Consider the following 24,291-nt stretch of genomic DNA (forward strand, 5'->3'; position numbering starts at 1 on the left):
CACACACACACACACACACACACACACACACACACACACACACACACACACACACACACACACACACAGAGCTCCATTCAGCCCTTCTAGCAGGTACACAGGATGAAGGGTATTACGAGGAGGAGGTGCCAGAATAGACAGACCCCCAGTTGTGTACTGACCTCCTTCTATCTTCCTCTCTCACCCTGCATTACCTCTAGTTGTGAAATGACTAGCTGCATTCTCACAGGGCACTTGTCACTTTTTGCACTTCCATAGTAGGCCTACTTGCCATATAATTTATAGGTTTGGTAGCAGTTTCTGCCTGGCTGATTTGTGTATTTACTGTTTTCTTATACAGTATAAATACTGCATTTGCAGAGATTGAGTATATGCATTACATTGCATTATTGTATGCTACATACAGTAATGCCTTGATATATGTTCCATTCATAGCAACATTGCTTGCATTCTAAAAGCATGGTGTGTGGTTCTCAAAGTGGGATCCAGGGACCCTCAGGGGTTCCAAATTGAGCCTTACAGGTCTGTAAGTCTGCAAGTGTGTAAAATCTAAATGGACCCTTACAGGTCCATTTGGTTCCATTTGCACACTGGTACGAAAAGTTATGAGGTCCTTGAAATAAAAAGGTTTGAAAACCTGTCTGATTTGCACCTGGCATTACTTGGTTTTGCCAGTAGATGGCAGGGGAGTGGCTTATAGACAAAGGCTTCACTGATTCCACCTCTCATGTTGTGACTCTCTCCCAAGGGGTGGAGTCTCCTATGTTTCCACTGCTCCAAATCCAAGGAAACCAGCCAAACGCACGTTGACGTCGCACACACACACACACACACACACACACACACACACACACACACACACACACACACACACACACACACACACACACACACACACACGCGCGCGCGCGCGCACGCACGCACACACGCACACACACACACACACACACACAAACAACTCACTAGACAGGAAGAATCACATCGGAGTTAGCTGGCAACTAACAGCAGGTAAGGACAACTTTTGTTCATTCAATTCTATGTCATTAAAGAGATGGGTTAGCATTTGTTCCTATGAAGTTTTGTTTTATTTTATTTTAAATTGTGGTGATTTTCATTTTACATGATTATATCATATTGAGGGAGTCGGGACATAGAAGATGTTCTTTACAGGTGAGGTGGCTGATGCTGACGCACGGCTGACGGGGGCAGATTTTTTTTGTTTTTGTTTCTGGGCCTACTAATACTACTACTACTACCACTACTACTACTACTACTAATAATAATAATAATAATAGCATCAAACTGTTTTATAGCACTTTTAAAAACATAATTCTTTACTAAATGTAAAAATAAAAGTAGCATATATGCCACAGAGAATAATAAAGTAGCTAAAGGTAGAATGTTATTATGTAAAGGATTATTATCTCACAGAATATTAAGATATATATAGCTAAGCAGCTGCATGCATGCTGGACAGTGATGTCTGATAAATCAAGCCCAGTTTTGTTCCAGACATAGGCCTACCTGTATTTTATTTTAGAAGCTTCAAGCTATATCAGTCGTGAGTAAAATAACAAGTTCAATGGTAAGTGAGAACATACTTTAAATCTCAAGAACCATCAGTAGAACTGAACATTGAACCTATCCTATATACTACTGAGATTTAAATCATGGTTGATATTTATAGTAGCTGGTATGACCGAACATACCAAGTACATAAAAATAGTGCATTTTGTGTTTGTTGTTTTTATCAGTAGGCTACAGTAGGCTAGGTGTTGGCTGAGAATAATACCATTGGAATTTGGAAGGGGTGGAAAAAAGATAATAGTAAAACTGGTATTTCGGTCAGAGCAACAAAAGAAGCTTTGACACAAGGCGACTGCTTAAAGGCTATGCTAGATTACATTACCATGCAGACCAGACACCAATACCAGGCAATACATCTTTCGAGGTTAGAAACATCACACAGAACAAGACCCAGCTTCATAGTTAGATTTACATTTTGAGAGATTTAGTGACTGACATATCTTATCTAGGGGGACTGGGGCCTGCTTTAGAAGGATTTGTTTTTGCTCCATGGGAAACATGGCTGTTGATGATGAGCATGCTTCCTACTGCCTTGCTAATACTAGATGTTGACTTGTTGAATTGTTTTGCATTATTATTTAAAAAATATGTATTTTTTACAGGATAACTTTAAAGGGAATAAAGATAAGAACATCAACAGAAAGAGACTGCGTTCCAACAGGACAGACCAACTGCCTCACTCTGTAGCAGGTGAAAGAGACTGCGTTCCAACAGGACAGACCAAATCATCCCCACACAAAACCCTCTGAGGTCAGAGAAGAGAAAGAAACACATCCAATTCACTTCAATCTTCTCCTTTGACACAAACCCCTATTTAAACAGCACAACACAAGGCTGCATTCCTTTCCTCATCCTCCAGTGGGCCTGTGACAGCGTGTCTGTGGATCATTAACCATGTTCTCTAAGCACTGACCTCCTCTGTCTGTACTACGCCTTCTTCAACCTCCCCTTGGAAAGATGTTCAGCCCCAGGAAAAGCAGCCTTCCGTCTCCCAGCCTGGAGGACTCCTTCTTCCCTTTCGCTCTCACTCTCCCGACATCCACGTCCTCTTCCATCTCTGAGGGGGTCGATGGAGGAGGAGGACTGGAGACAGACCTCATCCTGGCGGCGGAGCTGGGACAGGCCCTACTGGAGAAGAATGAGGAGCTGGCAGCCACTCTGGAGGAAAGAGAGAGACAGGTGGAGGTATGTCAGAGACACTGGTGGAAGAATACTGAGATGTTTCACTTATAAGTAAAAGTATCAATTGCACAACAGACATTTACTCGAGTAAAAGAACAAAAGCATTGGCATCAAAATGTACTTAAAGTAAAAGTACTCATTATGAAGAATGTCCCCGTTTCACAAGTTATCGTATGTCTATTATGTATTTAAAATTATTTTGAAAATAGCAGATCTCCAAGCTCACAATGCATTGCATAAGATAGCCAAAGTTTAAATAGGGTAGTTAAGTAGTTAATGTATGTTTTCTAATAATAATCAAAATCTACAAAAACATTATTGAAAATAGGAAATACTCACAATTGTAGTACAGTACTACTACTTGAGTAAAAGTACTTAGTTACTTTACACCACTGGATCCATAGTATGTATGGCCATTGGCCACAGAATAAAATATAAAAAGAAGATATTTCTGCTCCAGGCAAGGGGCAGTGCAGTGGAATGATATATCGAAGGGGGTGGAGATGGAATGTTACACATGCCCGGAGAGGATTTATGTATGTTATCGAGCCACACTATATATTATAGTACTGTCCCTGAATGTTGCCAAACGTTTCAGATAAGATCAGATGAGTTGAAATGACATGGGATGAGTTGAGAGGAGGAGATATGAGTTGAGATTACATGACATTAAGTGAGATGAAATGACCATGGGATGAGATGAGTTGAGAACAGAATACATGAGCTGATGAGACAAGGTAAGCTGAGTTACCATAACTCCAAACTTACATTACTGTATGTTGTCTTAAGGCCTGTGTGTACAACATTATTAGTGAGGTTGCCCTAACAGGGCAACCACACTATAGTAATTGTCACACTTTATTTATTTTTACTTACTTTTTTCTTTCTAGTTATTAATGTGTGAAGCAAGGATGCCCACACGACTCCAATCTGTTTTAGTTTCTCTGAACATTCTTACCGGGTGCGCGGTCGAGGAAAGTTAACTTTACAAGACATTCTCTAAGGAGAGAATAATATAGTTATTAATGTGTGTCTACTGTCTCAGGCTCTACAGCAGGAAAAACATGTCCTTCAAAGGCGGCTGGACATGAGTGAGCTGGTGTCTGGGCAAAGGGAGTCAGAGTTGACCACTGACCTGGCCGCCTTACGGGCCGAAGTGGAGCGAAATCACAGCCGAGGACGGGACAGACGGAAAGACGAGAGCGACCAGCTGACCCAGTTAGCCAATCACAATCAGCGCTTGGTGGAGCAGCTAGCAGAGGTGATGAGCACATCAAAGAGTTGTGTGTGTGTGTGTGTGTGTGTGTGTGTGTGTGTGTGCGCGCGTGTCACAGTGTCAGGGTGAGAGAGCGGTGTTTTGAAATGTAATTGTCATGTAACTATCATTGTCCTATGCTACAGTATGGCTTGTAAATTGTCAAACATGTTTCACATCGAGTGTACGGAATGTACTATGCCTGATGATGTGTAGAGGCTGAAGATCTGCACAGTTTTTCTTTAAAAGGAGCACTTCACCACATTTTAACCTTACTTACTTTATGTTATGATCATATAATTGGTCCTCACTAATGCTCATTATAAGATGGCACCAATTATAATGTGTACCCACTCTGCATCTCAGAAGTAGGTGGAGTCCACGCTAATAGAAACTACAGTCTCTCTCTACCTGGAAGATTAGCATACTGACATAGAAGCCATTGTTCTTGCATAAAAACCTGTCCTCAGCCCACCTCTGAGACACAGAGCGAGTAGACAGAAATGGTTCCATGTTATAATGAACATTAGTGAAGACCAATTCTATAAAGATAAGATTAAAAAAATAGTTGAAGTGGTCATTTAAGAGAATACATTCTGAGTTTAAAAGAGAGAGAAAGGTGTGGTTATTTATGTCAAATCATAGATGGGAGCAATGTGGCCTGGCAGGTTCAAGGGCTCTTACCGTTGTTACTTCAAGTTCAACGTCAGTGAGAACAATAGTGTTTCTAACTCTGTCTTGTCTCTCTGTCCCTCCCTCCCTCCCTCCCTCCCTCCCTCTCTCCCTCCCTCTCTCTCCCCTAACCATTCAGGCTGTAACACTGGAACATACCCTCAGGACTGAGCTCCGTTCTCTTAGAGAAGAGATGGACGAAACCTCCTTTAACAAAAATATAAGCTACACGCAACTGGGGAGCATACAGGCAGAGGTATACTGTATACTATACTGTATATGTGTGTGTCTATCAAATACTGAAGAAAAACTCTGATCCCCAGTACCACTCACTTGTCGATAATGGCCCTGGATTTAAAAAAAAATCACACCCATGTGAAGTGAGGGGCGTTCTTATCATCATGACGTAAAATAGACATTTGATCAGACACTATGACGTAAAATTCTCCATTCATTGTCAATGGAAAGTTTGTGTAGGACAAAGTTTGTGGACACACCAAAAGCTGGATATAGGAGGGGCTAGCGCCCCTCAAAAATAAACAATAATAATAATGACCACCTAGAACAATTGACATTTGGCTGACATATAACTTTCCCCATTTGCCCCATTCTCTCTTGTTTTGCACACATCAAAAGCACATGCAGTATAAAGCCTGTTTGATTGATTGATTGATTGAAAATTGTATTCACAGTATGCAGAATGGGTACATTTCAAGTCAATACTAAAACTGTTACTGTGGACGACACCATGATATACAGTAGCATTACACTTGTTTACAACAGGGTCCATGTTGCACGATGGCGTTGTCGTGTTGGGCTTAACCCTGATCCTAACGTTAACCCCCAATGTCTGCGTCTGCCTTCCCCCACTGTAGAACAGAGTTTTGCAAGAGAGACTGTCACACATGGATGAACAAATCAAAGCTTCACAAGAGGACAGCGAGAGGTTGCGAGTGGAGAGGGCAGTGCTGAGAGAAAGAGTGACAGATCTGCAGGCCAAACTGAACGAGAGAGAAAACGAGGTGAGGCCACCGGCAGCTTGTCCCTGTTTTCGGACGGAAAAAAGTGAATTGAAACCTTTAATTATTTCAAGACTGAGAATGAGGGATTAAACATGAGCAGGGGTGATTGTGTGGGCTTGTCGAATTAGAAGTAACTTACATCACTAACCGTTTACTAACACAAATAGGTGAGACACACCCATAGTCGCTGTGTATGTCTTAATATCCAAGTGTTTGTCTGTCTTTGTGTGTGTGTGTGTGTGCTCTTGCAAATGACTGTGTATGTCTATGCGTGTGTGTGTGTTTGTGTGTGTGTGTGTGTGTGTGTGTGTGTGTGCGCGCGTGTGTGTGTGTATACTGTATATAGCTAGAGCAGGAGCGAGGAATGGTGTTTGAGTTGCGTTCGTTGAATCGCTCCATGCAGCAAAGTGCACTGAACCTGGGAGAAGAGAGCTTATTGGAAGATTCACGCACGCAACCTCTGTCCCTGCTTAGCGAAATTCAGCAATCACAGGTACACAGAGACCCCCACCCACATATACAGTATAGTATATATATATATATATATACACTCACACGCAACACACAGGCACAACATAGTGAACAACAATGGTATAGGGTGTGGAAATTACTTACCATACTAACCCTAACTTACCATACTAACTAATATGCAAATGTATGTTGTTTAATGATCACATGTTCTGTTATTTAAATAGACATACTGTTTGCTTGAACACTGCTAAGAATGTTATTTAGATAGCCGTTGTTTAGACAGATGCTATAGGTTTGCTGTTTACCTGGTATCCTAGTTACTTTGCAGCACTTAATTGTTTTTCTTTGCACTCTTATTTACTTGACCATTTACCCTGCCGTGAGAGCGATCCTGCATAAGAGCACCTGATCAATGTCTAAATTCTACTAATTCCAGTCCATATAATGTCTATCATTCCTCTCACACTGAAATTAAAAACTGAAACTTAAGTGTGTATTATTAGTTATTTGTCCATTTACTAAATATGGCTATAAATCTTCTCACACCAACTCTAGTTAGTGTTTGTTCAGCATGTACTGCCATCCTTCTTTTCATGATTTGAGACTGTTATTTAATACTAAATAAGTTTAACTTTGCTGTGTGTAAGTGCTATAGTATTATAGCATTATACTATTTTCGGGTAGATACCGCCGGAGTACTGTTATTCATTAACCTTATTTGTGGAATAAAAGGAAACTCATTACATTTCATATATATTTTTTAATTGTTATTAGAAATATATTATTTTGTTCTAAATATCCACAGGCTGCTGACATAGCTAATGTTTCTAGACACTTTATTTTATATTGTGAAGATATTCAGACATTCTAGCCTGTTTTTAAACAGTTTGTTTAAAAACATTCTGATCTGGTTTGTACTCTGTTCCTTCCTAACCAGGCAACAGAGGCTCTGCTAGCACATTCTACTGTCCTGCAAGCAAGAGATGATGAGATTCAGGCCTTGAAAGAGGAGGTTTGTAACTACGTTTCCGCAATGCTGGTATTAGTATACTGTACTTGCAAACTTGAAAAATATGATCTTATCAACTGTCAGTACCTGCAAATCCTAAAGTGGAATATAAATCTAAAATATAATGTACCGGTATACTGTAATAATGTATTATGTTTATTTTCTTTTTCAGTTGCGCTGTCAACAGGAGGAACTTAAATCTCTGGGAGAGGAAGTCAAACCATTTAGAAAACCAGGAAAACCAAGCTACAGGTAATAATACTGCCCATGTGGGATCAACTCGCTTTGCTGGTTGCTGATACCGGCCGAGTCTAGAGTGGATACGAAAATGATGCATGCATGTACGGGTCTAGATCGGTTCACATTCAATTTGAAACGAAAACTAGGCTGTTGAAAGCCCGAGTAGTTGGGGGGAAAAAGCTGAAAGAGATGCACTATTCACCTAGGCTTTCTGTTTGTTTTTGAGAATCTCCCCATTGCTAACCTGTATTGGGTAATAAAATCCAGTCCTCCGATTAACCGTTTCCTACTTCTTTCATTATGTTTGTGAGCCGTAGATGTAGCCAATGTGCCGAAAATAGACACTCTAAAAGTAACACCACTGTATGATGATCAATCATCAATTATAACATAAGGATAATCAAACAATACTTTGCAATATCCTAGCTTACATGGCCAATAAAGCAATTCTGGACTCAAGAGTTTTCGTCAGCCATCTACAGTATGTGCATTCTTTTCCAGTTCCCTAGAGAATGAGTTGTTGATGGTGCGGCAGGAGAAAGAGTCACTGACCCAGCAGCTCCTCAACACCATTAAACACAAGGTGGCGCTGTCCCAGGAGGTGGATGCTTGGCAGGTGAGTCTGTGTGTAATGATATGAAAAGTAATACAGCAGATACTTCAATTACAGATTATAAATACAATTTAAAAATGTAATGTCACCTTAGATTTGTGTTCTCTTAAACTGGGCATGTTGTTTTTTTCCTACCACATCAAAGCAAACATGAATGTCATGTTGGGGTTTATCTGTGTGGTTGTCATAAATTATACATAGCTTATTTTCATCTACAAAAGTTGATCTCAAGTGGCATGTACTTAACAGAAGGGTGGTTCACTAGTTAGTACAGACACCAAGTCACACCATCCAGGTGGATATGGGCACAAGTGTGGTGTCTGCAGGGTCCTTGAGCAAAGCACTAAATCATTAACTCAATTCTGTAGCAGACTACAGATTCTGTAGTCAGTGGAAAAACCTTTCCTCATCATTCAGCATAATAGTCAACCATTATCAACAAGATGAAGAGGGGTCCCTCAAATGGGAAAACTTCAAGCACACTCTAGCAAGGACCAAGTTAAAAATCCTTTATACGACAAGGCTACTATATATTAAAAACAATTAAATGCCACCGACATGATCAGTATCAACAAGTCTCTCAGACTGTTGAGTCAAGGAAAAGAGGGCACTATTTTTCCTTTATTTTGACGATGGGTTCTCAGATTGGTATCAACAAGACTTGTCTAAATGCCTCACTAGTGGCCCCTAGAGATCTACTAAGCACATTGCATTGTTTTCATGATATTTGGCACAGACAGATGGATCGAAATCATCCTGCTTAAAAAATTAAATAGACATATTATATAGCTGTCGGGCAGAAACCAGCTATGTCCAAAATATAAACTTTTCAGGAAATGAAAAAAACATGTTTATAGAACAACACAATACTGCCTGAACTGAACTGAAACTCATCAACGTTGGTATGGTGAATTGCCACTACTACATCATCACTATCATCACTTTACCCAAATACAGCAAAAGTGGAGTTAGGAGGTTTTGACCATTAATGTTAATGCCCCCCCCCCATCTCACTTGAATACATAGGAGGACATGCGGCTGGTAGATCTGTCTCACTGTTTAACCTCTATCTGCAGGAGGACATGCGGCTGGCTGTCAGTAGATCTGTCTCACTGTTTAACCTCTCTGCAGGAGGACATGCGACTGGCTGTCAGTAGATCTGTCTCACTGTTTAACCTCTATCTGCAGGAGGACATGCGACTGGCTGTCAGTAGATCTGTCTCACTGTTTAAACTCTCTCTGCAGGAGGACATGCGACTGGCTGTCAGTAGATCTGTCTCACTGTTTAACCTCTATCTGCAGGAGGACATGCGACTGGCTGTCAGTAGATCTGTCTCACTGTTTAAACTCTCTCTGCAGGAGGACATGCGGCTGGTCATCAATCAGCAGGTTCAACAACGGGAAGACGAGCGAGAGAAAGTGAAGAACAAACAAGAGGAAAGAGAAAGATCAACAGGACTGCAGAGAAGCAAATCCTTGAGAATGAGGGGAGATGGAGGAAAAGGATTTTTCTCCTCTCTGTTTAAAGATAAACAATGACTGGTGCTCTTCCCCCAAACATGGGATAAACACATAGAGGGTAGAGATGTACATACCTCATATTTGAATATATTTAAAAAACCCAAAATGTATATATGTACAGTATCTATAATTTAATAGTTTGTTTTCCAGCTGTTCATGTTTTATCTTATGTAAATTGAAAATGAAATTAATTTCATATGCTATAGTATTTTGTTTCTTTGACCAGATCAACTGATAACACAGAACAGAGACCACAATGCAGTGCTTTGTGAACATTATCACAATATATTTTTTTTGCAATTTGAAAATAGTGCTGCCCGCAATATACAGAGACTTGGACTTCATTTCCTCCAATGCTGCTAAATTAGGTCAATTAATAAGTGTCAACACTGGACCCATTAAAACCTGGAATAATTTTTAAGCAAACATTTACTCAAATATTTGCTTCCGAGGGTCCCTGGAAATAAATATTTTGAGATGGGGGTCTGCGGACAAATACATATACTTTTGGGGGTCCTTTAAAGGTTTCAGCGCATCACTGATATACGTTTTTCAGAAAACTTTAAATTTAGAAGACATTTTGTAGAATCAGCCTCAGTCTTTTTTTTTCTTTTTATCCCACGATTATTGCAACCCATTTTTTCACCCAGTGTCAATTATCTAATGTAATCCTGGGTGCTACACTTCCTCTGCCAACCTGGGGGGGGGCAGTGGACTGGCCTCATGCTTCCATCTATTGCATGAGGAGTCCAAGCTGCTTCTTTTCACCTGACAGGGAGGAGAGGAGTTTCCCCGGCCGGAAGGAACACTTTATTCCGACCAGCTCCTTTCCCCTCCATCAGGTGCCCCGGCTGGCCAGGGGGAGGTAGTTTAGAGACCAGGATTACTGCATGTTTTTGTGAGGGTGCCTACCCTAGGGGACACAGGGAGAACATGCAAACTCCACACAGAAAGGCCCTTTCGCCAACCCCGCCTCGAGTATGGGAACTGATGACGCGGAGGAGAGAACACGCCCCCAGCACCCCCAGCGGGAATCAAACCCAGGACCTTCTAGCTGTGAGGCGACAGCACTACCGACTGCAACCGTGCAACTGTGCCCCCAAATCAGCCTCAGTCTTAATGGGTTCAAACTCCATGAATAGGTCCATGGTCTGTTTGGTCTCGTATATCAACACAGGCCTATGGTTGAATACTGCGAGTTCTTAACTCCAGTCCACTCCGTTACCCCCTCCGGTACACATGTACTCCTCAGTGATAGTAACTTAGTACCTCAAAGCTCTCCATAAACATTTTGTTACAAAATCCACCAATCCAAATACCGGTACAGAAAAAAAGATGATAAAAATAAATAACCTCTTTATTGATTTAAAACAAAACTAAACACACTTACTCCTTGCCAGCATGTTAATTAATAGGACACACTTAGTCCATAAATAATACATATATACTAGTTACATTTAATCTGTCAAAAATAACTCAAAAGGCCAAGAGTCAGGAGTGTGTAGTGCAGATTGTTGCATACAGTTCTGTAGGATCAGTATACATACTGAGATACTGCACCTTCCAATATAGTATGTACCAAGCCCAACACAGTTCAGTTATAGTGAGGGGCAGCTAGCATTTAGTAACAATTATGGTTATACATGTTAACTAATGGGTCGTCTCCTAAAGTAGTGTTGAACGAGGTTCTGACAGGGTCATGATGAACATCGTACAACGCTAACATGATCCTATTGCACATGCTCCAGCTTCCTGGTTTAACAAAGGACTTAAAGCTACAATCTGGAACTTTTTCTTTTTAGAATAAAGGCTATTTTAACCAATCTGTATGATATAAAAGTATATTAATTTAACTTAATGTAACTAGTACAGTGGTTGGATATGGTCTACCTGCTCTTCTATTGATCTCTTCCACTGAGACATTTAGACAGTGTTCAGGTAGGAACACCACTGGTTAACTACAGATTACATCTTTAAACCAAGGTTAAAAAGTGCAGGTGTCTCATCAAAATAATAATGTAGTGCATGTTGACTTGGTGGTCATATACTAAATGTGAAGTGGTTTTCATGAAAAGATTGTTTAAAAAGATAATAAGCACAATATTTATTTAAAGGGGAATGCCACTGTGATCCAACTCTTATTTGTAGAAAAGTGAGCTAGCTCTACAAATCATCTTTCCATACATATAGTACTACCTAACTGGCAAGCCACATACAGTAGTTTTGCTTCGATTTGGTAATTGCTTTTAATTTAGCTTTGCAGTGGAGTTCCCCTTTAAGAATAATAGACATTTAAAATAAATAATTACATGACTTTCAAGCAAGAGCTTTTATCAAAAGTGTAGTTTTCAAGGATATTCAAGGACTGGATCTTTAACAATGAAATTCAATGTCTTTTCACCATGTTCAGGTATTCAAGAATTGTGATTATTTAGTTTTTACTCCTGACATAATGATTGATACAAAGTTTGGATCCCATTAGATCTCAGTTGAGAACCATCAGCACCTACCGGTATCTGATATCTTCCACACAAACACGCGCACACACTCACTCGCGCACACGCGCGCGCGCACACACACACACACACACACACACACACACACACACACACACAACTGCATACCTACTTTATAAGTCATGTTTTTTTCCTATGACCACTAATAATATAAAACTATTTGTTTACGTCTATAATATAGCATTTATCCTTTACATTTTCAGTTTAGCAGGAAGTGACATTTACTCCGATGTCAGGAGTCCTGTCAGGTGTGTCTGATCTTCAGGAAGTGTGTCGAGGCTGGCTGCCAGGTTAAAAAAGGAACAATACGGTAGGTGGTCGAGAGACTCGTGAATTGTTTCTCCTGCGTACTTTAGTTCCAGGGCAGCCTCCATTTCAAAAGGCAGGTAGACAGGAAGATGTGTTGACAACGAAGCGGGAAAACACTTGGATCCAAACGCGTTTACAATCCACAGTGTTCAGAGGGTTAGTTGCATGTTGGTTACTAACTGCGATCTCTCATAGAGACAGGCTCTGATACACCATAGTAATGAAGTTTAACCACGTGGTCTCAAAAATGGTTCTCTGAACAGATAGGATATTCCTGCAGTAACTTCCAGAATTTGGAGTTACACAAAGTGTCTTGCCAGACTATCCCACGTTGACCCCAAGCCCCACCTGCAGTTTGTCACCTCTGTGGTTAACGAAGGCTCCCATTATGAGAGTGGCAGGGAGCGGAGACAGACGTTTCTCTAACACTCCTCCTATTATACACCTACTATTCACCATACCTTGGTACACAAAATGCAAACACAAAAAGAAAGAGCACAGCTCATATCAGTGAAACAAACGTAATAAACTTTTAACTTCCTATTTATAGGTATCACAATGAAAATAAAAATGTCAAGGTTGTAAAGAAAGGGGAAACAATGTATTACAACTGTATTATGAATAAAATCTTAAATGTTTTGCCAATTATTTGGTACCCCACTTGCAATATCCTCACAGGCAAATCAGTGGGCCCTGGCCCACAGGTTGGGAATCTGTAGATACTTACCTCTGAAGATCATGTTGGCCTCTGGGAGTTCCATCTGGTATCCAAAGGAGGCAGTGGTCTCCTGCGTCCTCGTACTGGCCTCAAACTCCACCCCAACTTGGATCTATAGCAAACAGACACATGCAAGTGTGTTTAAAATACATGCCAAAAAGCAAATAATGTGTGTACAGCATACAGTATGTGTCTATATCTTTTCAATACCTGTTTGTTGGCTCTGTGATAGTAGCTAGCGTGGGCACCTCCTTTCCCAGCATTTAACGTTGCCACCCAGTTTGGTCCTGCATAGAGATATACACAATACCCCATACTGAAAACATATATAAAAGTGGGGGAAAATGCAATATCAGAAAAAGGATAGTCAGGAAGGCTGACATGCAGCAAAGAACCTAAGGTTAGATTTTAACTCGGGCCAGTAAGGACTGTAGCCTTATTTTTGTGGTATGCGTGAGTTGCCCACAACAGGTCAGCCAATAGGACAGACAAAGAAATTGTCAAATAAATAATATAAGAAAGAGGCAAACTTTTTTGTAAATCACAATGCAAGCATTTTGAGCTTGTAGAGAGCTTGTAGATCGGCTATTTCCACAATATTTATCGTGGAAGTGAGTCAAACTAAATGTAATGTCTCAACTCTAATTTCCAAGTGCCTTTCGCGGTGTGGGGGATTATTTTGATTATATGATTATTTTTGGGACCGCGGCATGAAACGGTTGAGAACCACTGGTCTAAAAGATAATGATATGGAGTGATGGGACAGAAACAAAGCCCTACTCGAGTATTGTCCAGCCAAAGTGAGAATGCCGCCTTCCTCTGCTCGTCCACGATGGTAGACCAACTCCCCTCCTAACACCAGGCTGGATGATACGCTCTGCAGGAAGTGGGCTACAAGGATCACTGTGCACGTGTGCACACACACACACACACACACACACACACACACACACACACACACACACACACACACACACACACACACACACACACACACACACACACACACACACACACACACACACACACACACACACACACACACACACACACACACACACACACACACACACACACACACAAAATAGAGGTTCTGAACGGCGGCATTCCTGATGACCCAGACTAGGGTCCACACAAAACATAATACATTTTTAAAACAGACAAAATCTGGTTATCAGCAAAAACAGTGAAGTCGCTCTGCATTAACAGAGCAACAACAACAACAACAACAACAACCAATATTCACAAATACAGTGTTTATACAAAATACAAAAAAATAAACAAAAATAAGGTACAAAAATCAATTGCATCTATAACAGACTCAACCTTTTAAAGGGAAATCTGCTTCTGGTGTGTCTAAAATTTATGGGGAGCAGCTGAAAAAGCTCTATGAAGAACAGTTCTCATCAGAACTATACTATTTTGGTTGTGGTTTCACCAGATAACCTGAGCTGAGCTCACTTGATGAGTGAAATGTTCATGACAGAAACCTGTATATAATAACTGTTCATGAAAGAAGTGCTAACTCTGACGTATTTACACTGCCTTTCCAACTTTACTGTATGTAGTTTTGGCTATGTTCTGTCACTCCCAAATAAACAAATAAAGTAAAGATATGTTTAAACATAATTGAATGTACGGATTACTGAAATATACACTGTTTATGATTGAGCTATAATGTAAATGTATTTGACCCTTTTTAGGTGGCTAGAAGCACACCTTTGCATCAAAAGCACTCCACATGCCCGGAGTTACAGTACTGCAATATACATGTAGGCCAGTGTTAAGGCACAATTAGTGGTAGTTTAACTTTGATGGGTAAAATCCTTCCCTCTAGTCTAAACTAATACTCTTGGATTGTGGACGTGTGCATACAAGTGAAAATGATCATTGATTGATGGCACCTGATGCTTAGGCTGACTCCTCGCTTAACATCCGTCATTTCTCTAGAGACTATTTCTCACCTGACTCTCTGAGGATATCTGGGTTGGCTACCGTCACTGCAGCGGTGAAGTCATTGCCTCTGTACTCTGTCTCAAACTGCCATGTTACAAACTGGGCCTGCTGCGTCTGTGAGAGAGTTAACATTTAACTAACAAAGTGGCATAAATTAACGAGCATTAAGCTGATGCTTTTATCCAGAGCAATTACAAAATATTGTGCTTAAGTTCCTTGTACACCAACATTAGAAATTACCAATATTACAGTATTTGAAAATAGGCGCATGATGTTTACATAGTAAATTGATTTTAATGAAAACAAATTCATTCACAGCATTATAATATGTATCATCATTTTTGCCAGTCCATCAAATGTGATCGTTTTTGACCGAGGCTAATTCATTGAATTTTTTGTAATTTTCATTTTAGCAGCTTCAAATTGACATACAGTATTAGTTGTTCAGTTTTAATGTCTTGCAGAAAACAGCAAGTTGAGCAAACGGGCTTGAAAGGTTCACATCTGTGGGCTCTAACATTACACCTAGCTACTGTACATGTTTAAGCATTTATTTAATATTTACATTTCAGCTAATTTATTTCAGACATGCTCTAGAATGTGAAGAGTCTGCCTGGGCTATTAACTCATTTTAGATAAAAAACAGTTTTTCTCCTCTCCTGAACAGTTAGACTTGCCGCATGACATCAAAAAGAGTTACAAATGGCCTCACCTGGAACACTGCCTTCGATCTTACACGCTCTGTCAGATGCAGCAGAGAGTGAGCATTGAGACTACCTGATGAATCAATTTCACCAATCAACGCTGGGGCATCCTATTTTCAGACAAAGCATAATAAGACAACCTATAAAGACAATGCAGCTATCTTTAGCTTTTAATCAATGATCATAAACAATTCACAAATGTGTGTTTATTCCATCCTAATATTCCAAATGTGTACTGTCTTACAGTAATCCAAAAGTGATATTAGATATTGTTATCACATTGTCTACTCTACACAATCATCAGATTTGTTTTTTCTGCATCTTTTTCGAGGGCTACAAATGTATACAAATGAAAACATACTGTAAAAGACTGTATCTGACCTTGTCTTTGCTGTAATCATCTGACTGTAAATGTTCCACGTGGAATCTGTAATAGGATGGACAGACAGCGCTGAGGTGGAGCGTATGACTGGCCTGGAAACACAGACACAAGCGTCCTGTTAAAGACCACAAACCTGCAGACACTGGCGTCAACTCCAAATCTAAGATTTACATGGAATCACAAATCTTATATGGATAAAATATTTGTCTGAAACTGTAATGGTTTGTGCAGTTACAGTTGCTCACCTTGAAGAAGCTGCTCAGTGTCTTATTTACAATCAACTTGACTCCCTCAATCTGCTGAGGAAACACCTCTGGGAATGTGAGGGGAAGATGGTGAGGAAGAAAATTAGGTAAATTATGTGAATATCATCACTGTCAGGCAGAATCCTTGGCAGAAACAGTGTTCCAATGGATCTAATGTAGTTATTAGGGTTAGGGTTAACAAACTCTTCATTGGTTAAATAATTATAAAAACCATGGACTGACTTTACTACTTTCAACCTTGTGTGCCTTTTTGGGGCATGTCATTATAATTTAAATGAAAAAATATATAGTGAAAAATACTCTCTACTGTGAGCTTGTAGATTTGCTAATTTTCATTTGAAACCATCATTGCATAACAATATGAATTATGATGTTTCTTACAATTTAAGACAAGAGGACAGAGGACCGATCTATTAAAAACCAAAAAAACAATCAACCATCAAAACACAACAATAAAAAGTGTTTTCTAGTAAAAAAAAAAAAAGAAGAAGAAAAATACTTTTAGTTACTCCACTGCGCTCTCTAGTACCGATATTGACAAGAGAAAACCCATAGACAAGATTTTTCCCTTTCTGTCCAAAAAGTGCATTTTATACGTGTAGTGGGGGGCTCAGAGTGTGTCCACCGCGTGAAAGTAGGCTTTGTAATTACACAAACTGTCTTTGTATTGGTCTGTAGCAAAAAATAAATAAAAATCTCTACAGTCGAGAGGCTGGTCTGCATTTGATGCGAGCCCAGGAAGTCGAGAGTGGCATTAGAGCTATGGACCAAAGCTAGGCTGGGCCTAGCTTTAGTTTGGACTTAGTTGATACTGGTACCTTTGCAGCTTCTATGCAGTGCGTGGAAGCTGCCTGGGTTGGGCAGACGGCCATCGCGTTTCTCCCAGCGAGGAGGGTTGTCCCAGTGAGCAGGGTGGGCGTCCCAGCGAAAGGGAGGGGGGTCCGTAGAGAAAGGCCAGGTCTGATGGCCGGGGCCAGAAGACAAGGCCAGAACACTGCCCATGTGGGCGCGGCACGTCCTTGAAAGATATTGATTAAAGCAAAATAAAATCCCAGAGTCTCAGACTATTAAGATTTGTAATTGAGAGCTTGTAGATCGGCTATTTTCGCTGCACAGCATGCTTCCATAGAAGACAAATTCAAGCTCATTTCATGCATCTTCAAGGTCCATTGTAGTGACCACACTATAATTAAGCTACTGCACGTATTGTGACAGCATGACAATCATTACAGCACCTATAGCTGTCACACACCTATTGAATTAAAACATTTTCAAACAGATTATTCAAATTTCAGTTCTATTCACAGGTTCAAGTATTTATGTAATTTTACTGTGTGGCACACAGAAATGATGGGGGTGCATAATACCATGAGCAGTTGGTTAGTCTAATCCTGTGACATTCAATGGGGTGCATTGAATCCAAAGATCAAAGGTTTTGCACCTGCATCTTGCCCTCTCCGTTTTCCTGTTGTCAGTGTTGTCTATCTCAACAATAGAATAAAATATTGAGTGGACTGCCCGGTGTATTTAAGTGGTGCTGGAACTTTGGAAGTCTGAGTAAGTGAAGTTAAAAGCTATTATCGATAGCGAATGGTATCTATACCGGCCGGTATCTATCTATCTATCTTATTGTACCCTCTATGCAATAAGGGGCTGGCCATCGCTATCAAAGGTGAATTACACAGGATTTAACATGCATCATTTAATGTTTATGTGGCTGGCTGGGCGGCAGGTGCATCTGCTACGTTAGCTATACTTGTATAGCATGACCTTAGCATCAATTGTAATTAATTTAATACTTACTTCAAATGTTACCACCACGAGACCTTAAAGTTCCAAATGACAATGAGAAAGGCGCATTACGCTAAATGACAAAGGTGCGGATTTGTAAACGTTTAAAAACCACTGAAAAACCAAGGATGCTGAGATGCTGACGCTCAGATCATCTGATGCAGACCACAGTACAGCCTCCTCCTCCGAGTGGAATAGTAAGTGGCGACACGCTTTGATCTCGCCGCAAAGCGGGTGCCAAGATCTGGTGCCTATGGGCTATATTTCAAAACATTGGAACTATATCCATAGGGAACTATCATAGGGGAACTATCCCATTGAGATAGAATGAGCACTTCCGCATTCCACTATAGTGTCGTCACTATTGTCGTCACTCTCATACTATTCCACTTGGCTCCTCCTCCTATATGACGTCATCTTCCATGTTGCAAATAAGTCCTTCCAGAAACACGACAGGTGCACTTGGTTCCCTGACTGAACATTTTTGCTTGCCCCCCTTCATGTTTCTTCCAATCATTTATTCTACATTTCTCAATTATGCTTGAGGAACGTAAGGCATATTTCATAATAATTTAAATGACCTGAAAATGAAAAAGCATTGATCTCTTCATTATTATTTCAATTGACTTTTCGTATTTGCCATTTCATTTGAATTTTGCCAGCTTTATATACTTCCATAATATGCTGACGTCTCTGACGTTTATAACCATTAACCAGCCACCATGAGGGTGATTTTAAAGATTCCTTAGCCTAGTGGGAATGCATATAGCCCTACCCCACCTGGTTTTATTGAATACCCCAGGACCTGAATGGAAATATTGACACAAGACCGCAAGGTTATGTGTTTGAGTTTGACTGTACTCTGTAGGCTACTGTACATTTTCACCCTTTGTCAGAGACAGTACCTGTTACCGTCTGTTTGCCAAACCAATAGGAAATATGACTCATGGACCATGGTATGGAGTCATATTTCTCCTTGAGTTTGAGGAGATGTCACTCCTTGAGGACTACAGTATTCTGGATAACTGCCGATCCGACCGATTTCACACTGGGCTAGCATTCCCTCAGATCCGCTGCGATATATGCATGCTGAGTTTGAAGTCAGTCGGTCAGACTCACGCTACTCGAGATACACTCACTCCAACTCCATATATGACCATATGTGGGCATAGGTCAGTTCAGTCAGAGCCTTAGAGAGAGAGTTGCTCCACTTCTGTTCCTGCATAACTTACGGGTATGATGATGATGATGATGTCACATGCATACCCTCTATATATAGGCCTATGCATATCAGTTGGGTTTGTGGTTCTGGACAACCAGATGTCTATATCTGTCAATGGGGTTTCTATCCTTTGTAAAGAATTGGTTGAGTGTTTATTTAATTAACCATAGTAGTTGCACCCATAGCAACCCAAAGCAAACAAAGGCAATAGATTCTGACCAATCAGATTCAACAATGCCACTGTGACGTCAACACTGGCTATATTTATATTGTTTCCCAAAATTTCTCTGATGTTAGTATACAATTGATCTAGGTGAACATTTGTTTCTTGTACTGGAAGGACCTTATAAAAGTGCATGGTCTGCTGATAATACAAATAATTGTATATTATTTGGTTATTAAAAAACTTCATTTAGCAAGATCCAATCCATGGCCTTTCACCGCCCTAGCCCACTTGCAGAGCTATATCATCACGATAATGCAACAGCATATCAACAACGGCCTGACAACTTAGATGCCAAACCAAAGGTCTCTAACATCTCTGGCCAAACAGCGGACATTCACCGCCCTTTACACGGCCCTGCAATCCAGGGCAGCTCCCTTTCGCTCCATTCCAGCGAGGCAGCATCAGTGGAAGGGAGGACGATAAGCCGTCCTACAAGCCGTCCTATCAGCCGTCCTATTAGCCCTAACTCACTCGCAGCTCATTTCCAAGCTCATAGTTCTTTTCCAAAAGAATTTATCATTGATGAGCATGAGGATAAGTCCACTCAGGTATTCTATAGCACAAGCAATGAAGCCAAGCCCTTTGGAATGATTCCTGTAATCAGTGCAGATGGATTTAACTTTGATAAGCATGAGGATGAGTGCACTCAGATGTTCTATAGTGACACAAGCTATGGAACCAAACTCACTGGAAGTCCTGAAATGAGTCCTTTCCCAAAAGAATTTATCATTGATGAACGTGAATATAAGGTCACTGAGGTGTTCTATAGTGATACAAGTGATGAAATGAGCCCTGAAATGACTCCTCCAAAGGAAGTTATTATGCAGGGACAAGCTAAGTGTGAGGGTGTTGAGAACACTGAAAACGTCCAAGCTAAAGCTAAAGCGGAGACCACCTCTTCTGTCCAGGGTGGTGAGCATACCAATACATTCCCCAGGAAGCAGCAATGTGTCACCCATAGTCATCCTGGCAAGTTAGAGAAAAAACAAAAACGAAGGAAGGCTAGGAAGGCCAGGAAGGCTGCAAAAGAATCCATCATTCAGGGAGATAAGTGTGAGGGTAAGATCAACAAACCAACCGTGTACCCAGCTCCAGTGAGTGGCTACAACCTCCCCTGCTTCAAGCCTCAGACAGGCACTTCAGTTCAGGGTGTCGAACGCAACAATACATTACCCATAATGCAGTGTGACACTAACAGTCGCCCTGCATTTTCAATGAATGGAGTTGGCACAGCTGAAATTAGGGGCGAGGTGAACAACACCCGTCAAGAACCAACCAAAAATATGGGTCTATATTTAAACCAATTCCCAACACCCCAGAAGCCCTCGTGCTATACAAGTTGCCACTTACCGGTTACCTGTCCAACGAAGAACATTACAGCATATCACATGCATGAACCCGGTAGACCTGTATGCCTTGGACAAGTCCCTCAGCGGGATCATCTCCCTGTCACCTACTCCCAGGCTCCGGCCAATAATTATTCCTCCGCCTTCAACCCACAACATCAGACACCATCAGCCACGGCCTTCCAGCACTTCGGCGACAACATCCCCAACTTCCAGCAACGATTCGAGGCACCTCCGCCGCAGCTGGGGAATTGGCAGGGCCATCTCATGCAGCCTTTTTGGCATCAACACCCCCCACCCCGTCAGTCTGTGCATCTTCGCAATCCCACACCCTGCCGCCCCATGCCCCAGTACAACCGCAACACCCCCTTCCACTACCCCGGCACTCCCCTCCATCCCTCCTCGGCCATCCCCCGTCTACCCGGCAACCAACAAATCCAACGATGGTTGCCCCGTCCTGCTCTACGGCAAGATAATTTGCAATAACTTCAACGATGTCAAGGGCTCCAATCAGCTTCCTGCAAGCTGCTCCATATTTGCGGCCATGGTTGGGCTTCCTGCACCGCACCAAGCCCTCTACTGAGTCCACTCCCAAATGACTATCCCACCACCTCTCCTTCCATTCTGTCACCCTTTCATGAGAAAGGATGACAGAATCCATGCATGCATCCATCGAGTCATCCACTCCATACATCTAAAATACATTTAGTAACAACGGATTGTACTGCTTGAGTACTTTTGCAGTTCCATCACTAGTGGTCACTATAAAGGCATAATGTAGACTGAATGGATGTTCAGTTTGGTACACATGGTCATTGTAATGGCCAAATGGAGTAAGCTGATACTCTTTCTACAGCCTGTATGTTGGATATTCTCATAACTTGGCCTTATTAGGCCATCGCCAGGCTGAAGCTTATCTTCTCACTCCTGTGTGTGTGTGTGTGTGTGTGTGTGTGTGTGTGTGTGTGTGTGTGTGTGTGTGCTTGCTACTACATACATGATTGATGATTTGATTGGCTGAGCACGGAATGTGATGTATGATGATAAGAGCGCCCCTCATTTCGCACAAGAATGATTTATTTCTTCCAATCCGTCAACAACAACTATTATGTGTCTGTGACTTCATAATCTCCCACCATCTCACCATGCAAGTTGTCCACATGGTGTATGGGATCTACTACTAGTGAGAGAAAGTGGGTCTAAAGCCCAAACCACACCAAAGGGTTGAGACGGGACGAAGCGGTTTTAGCGTTCGTCCCAGTGGTGTGATATGTCACACATCGACCCAAGTGATTAAACTGGTTAATTTCAATGGCCCAAACAACACCAATGGGTTGCCATGCAACTCCTCGCAAATGTTTGGTTGCAAGGAGTTGCATGGCGACCCATTGGTGCGGTTTGGGCTTAATCCAACATCACTGTTTGACATTAATTGACACGAATAACAACCACACACAGAGTGAGACACAGACCACAATACGTATGACACGCACAACTGGGTTTAACAAGAGGGTAACAGAGAGACAGAATCTTACTCTATGCTGCATGTTTGTGTGCGCATGCCCGTAATACAGTGAAAGAGAGATACAGACACAGAAACTATGCAGTTACTGCATTAGACAGTTTATTAGGGGCCAAACCCTATTGTTTTTCTACCGGGCACTAGCCCCTCCTATGCCCAGCTTTCCGGGTTTGTGTGAACACAAACATTGGCTTGTGATTGGCTGATCACCCCACAGCGATGACTTGATTGGCTGAGCAAAGTACATATTGAAGTTAAAAGTGAGGGCAGAAAGGTGAAGACGGAAAATGAGGACACAAATTGTAATTGGCCGGAATGAGATGATGTATGATGATAAGAGCGCCCCATACTTTACACAGATGTGATTTTTTTCTTCTTCCGACAGTTTTTGCAGTTCTGGGAATTCTGTGCTGTCGCTTTCCACGACATTCAGCAATATGGTAGAGGGTCATGGGAAAATAACTGAAGCTCACAGTCATTCGTCAAAGGACTTCTGACCTTTAGATCTCCCACTTATATGATTGTATGAATTTTATGATAATATGATCCACTCTATCCACATGGGATTTTTATAGCCTGGTTCTGTGGTTCACCACTCCCCCTTGAAATCGCATTTTCATTCATTTGTGTGGAAGAGTCTGGACACTGCTAATGCATGGTTGGCTGTGGGAGTACAGTGTTGACAGACAACCCCTTCAGCCAGTCAGCGTAATCTGCAAAAGTGATTGGTTGGAGATTGGAGATGGCGTCACTTTTGCTTTCATGGCTTGGCCCAGTTTTATCCCTGCTTGCAGCTATATTTATTATATTCCTGGTACTTCATCATGCTGTGAACATTCTGTAACATTGTTACATGCAGCAATATCATTTCAAATTCTGCCATCAAATGTTGCTGCATTACTTAAACAATGCCACTATCATACCACACCTAATCTAAAATCACATCAACACATAGTACAGATTCTACTCAAAGCAACCCACCTGCCATGACCTACCCAGTCATTTTACCCTCACAATGTTTACTCTTATGCAAGGCAGCATGCATGTTTTTTGGGTTGATGCAATATTGCATAACATTATCCCTACCAATCACACTTTCTGCTGCTCGCACAGCCCTAGGTAGGCCTACCTGGCCTGACAGAAATATGCGCTCCACGGTCGTTAATGTATATGGATCTGAAATGCAAAATATTGTGGGTTTAAATCCCATGGGTATACCATGGGATTGGACCCCTCACTTGCCGCATGCAGACATATTTTATGGTGTGGCTCCTGGGCTGAGCCGTCTAAATAAAGAGATGGTCTGAGTGTGAATGAGTCTGTGTGCGTGCGTGCGTGTGTGCAATGTCTGTATTTGTCGGGGGATAATTTCGTATTATGCAGCCTTCAGCAGGCCAAGGTCACTCACCATATTTTTTTTTCCCCCACCATGTGTTTTATATTTTTCTAAATATTTTACTCCAAGTAAATCTCCCTGGATGATATTTGTTTAACACTCTACTCTCCTCAACTAGGGCGCTGATTTCCTCCCTATTGTAAATAATATAAGGATGCAGATTGTTATATTGCATAGGCAAATGTAACTTAATATTTTTATACAGAAGCAATTTCAATCCACACAGGTTACCCTGGATTTAAGACAGGAAACCCGATTCGGCGCATGGCACCAATGTAACACCCGGGATTCTAACTCAGGTTTCCCAAGTGAAAGTCCAATATCTTAACCACTAGACCAAAGGGATATCGCTAATATCTGAGGCA

General features: G+C 41.3%; 2 protein-coding genes across 4 annotated transcripts; one reads left to right on the forward strand and one right to left on the reverse strand.

Moving 5' to 3' along the window:
- The first annotated feature begins 923 nt into the window (after nt 1-923).
- bicdl2 (BICD family like cargo adaptor 2) lies at nt 924-9,759 on the forward strand. 3 transcript variants are annotated; one of them, XM_080779848.1, is made up of 10 exons: nt 924-1,008; nt 2,190-2,772; nt 3,815-4,030; nt 4,836-4,952; nt 5,572-5,718; nt 6,065-6,211; nt 7,127-7,201; nt 7,371-7,450; nt 7,940-8,054; nt 9,411-9,759. In XM_080779848.1, the coding sequence occupies exons 2-10, from the start codon at nt 2,545-2,547 to the stop codon at nt 9,588-9,590; spliced, it is 1,305 nt and encodes a 434-aa protein (XP_080635974.1). In that variant the 5' UTR covers nt 924-1,008; nt 2,190-2,544; the 3' UTR covers nt 9,591-9,759. The 3 variants fall into 3 exon arrangements, with proteins under 3 accessions (XP_080635974.1, XP_080635976.1, XP_080635975.1); XM_080779849.1 differs by lacking the exon at nt 924-1,008 and adding an exon at nt 1,038-1,170; XM_080779850.1 differs by lacking the exon at nt 6,065-6,211.
- Nucleotides 9,760-12,220: 2,461 nt separating this feature from the next.
- On the reverse strand, nt 12,221-18,487 carry LOC308326583 (mitochondrial import receptor subunit TOM40B). The gene is made up of 10 exons (XM_080779525.1): nt 18,227-18,487; nt 17,242-17,441; nt 16,403-16,470; nt 16,157-16,249; nt 15,784-15,885; nt 15,080-15,185; nt 13,896-14,018; nt 13,326-13,402; nt 13,125-13,227; nt 12,221-12,858 (listed from the first exon to the last, which is right to left on the reverse strand). Exons 2-10 carry the CDS (start codon nt 17,423-17,425, stop codon nt 12,719-12,721), a joined length of 996 nt encoding a protein of 331 aa, XP_080635651.1. The 5' UTR covers nt 17,426-17,441; nt 18,227-18,487; the 3' UTR covers nt 12,221-12,718.
- Between the last annotated feature and the right edge of the window lie 5,804 nt (nt 18,488-24,291).

The sequence above is a fragment of the Protomyctophum bolini genome, assembly GCF_963924005.1.
Source record: "Protomyctophum bolini genome assembly, chromosome: 13".
Classification (NCBI taxonomy): Eukaryota; Metazoa; Chordata; class Actinopteri; order Myctophiformes; family Myctophidae; genus Protomyctophum; species Protomyctophum bolini.

Coding starts and splice junctions, on each gene's coding strand:
- bicdl2 (XM_080779848.1), top strand. CDS start 2,545: ATGTTCAGCCCCAGGAAAAGCAGCCTTCCGTCTCCCAGCCTGGAGGAC. Junction 4,953..5,571: donor TGGGGAGCATACAGGCAGAG/GTATACTGTATA, acceptor CCCCCACTGTAG/AACAGAGTTTTGCAAGAGAG. Junction 7,451..7,939: donor CCAGGAAAACCAAGCTACAG/GTAATAATACTG, acceptor ATTCTTTTCCAG/TTCCCTAGAGAATGAGTTGT.
- LOC308326583 (XM_080779525.1), bottom strand. CDS start 17,425: ATGGGCAGTGTTCTGGCCTTGTCTTCTGGCCCCGGCCATCAGACCTGG. Junction 15,886..16,156: donor ATGATTACAGCAAAGACAAG/GTCAGATACAGT, acceptor GTCTGAAAATAG/GATGCCCCAGCGTTGATTGG. Junction 15,186..15,783: donor GATCGAAGGCAGTGTTCCAG/GTGAGGCCATTT, acceptor ACTCTCTCACAG/ACGCAGCAGGCCCAGTTTGT.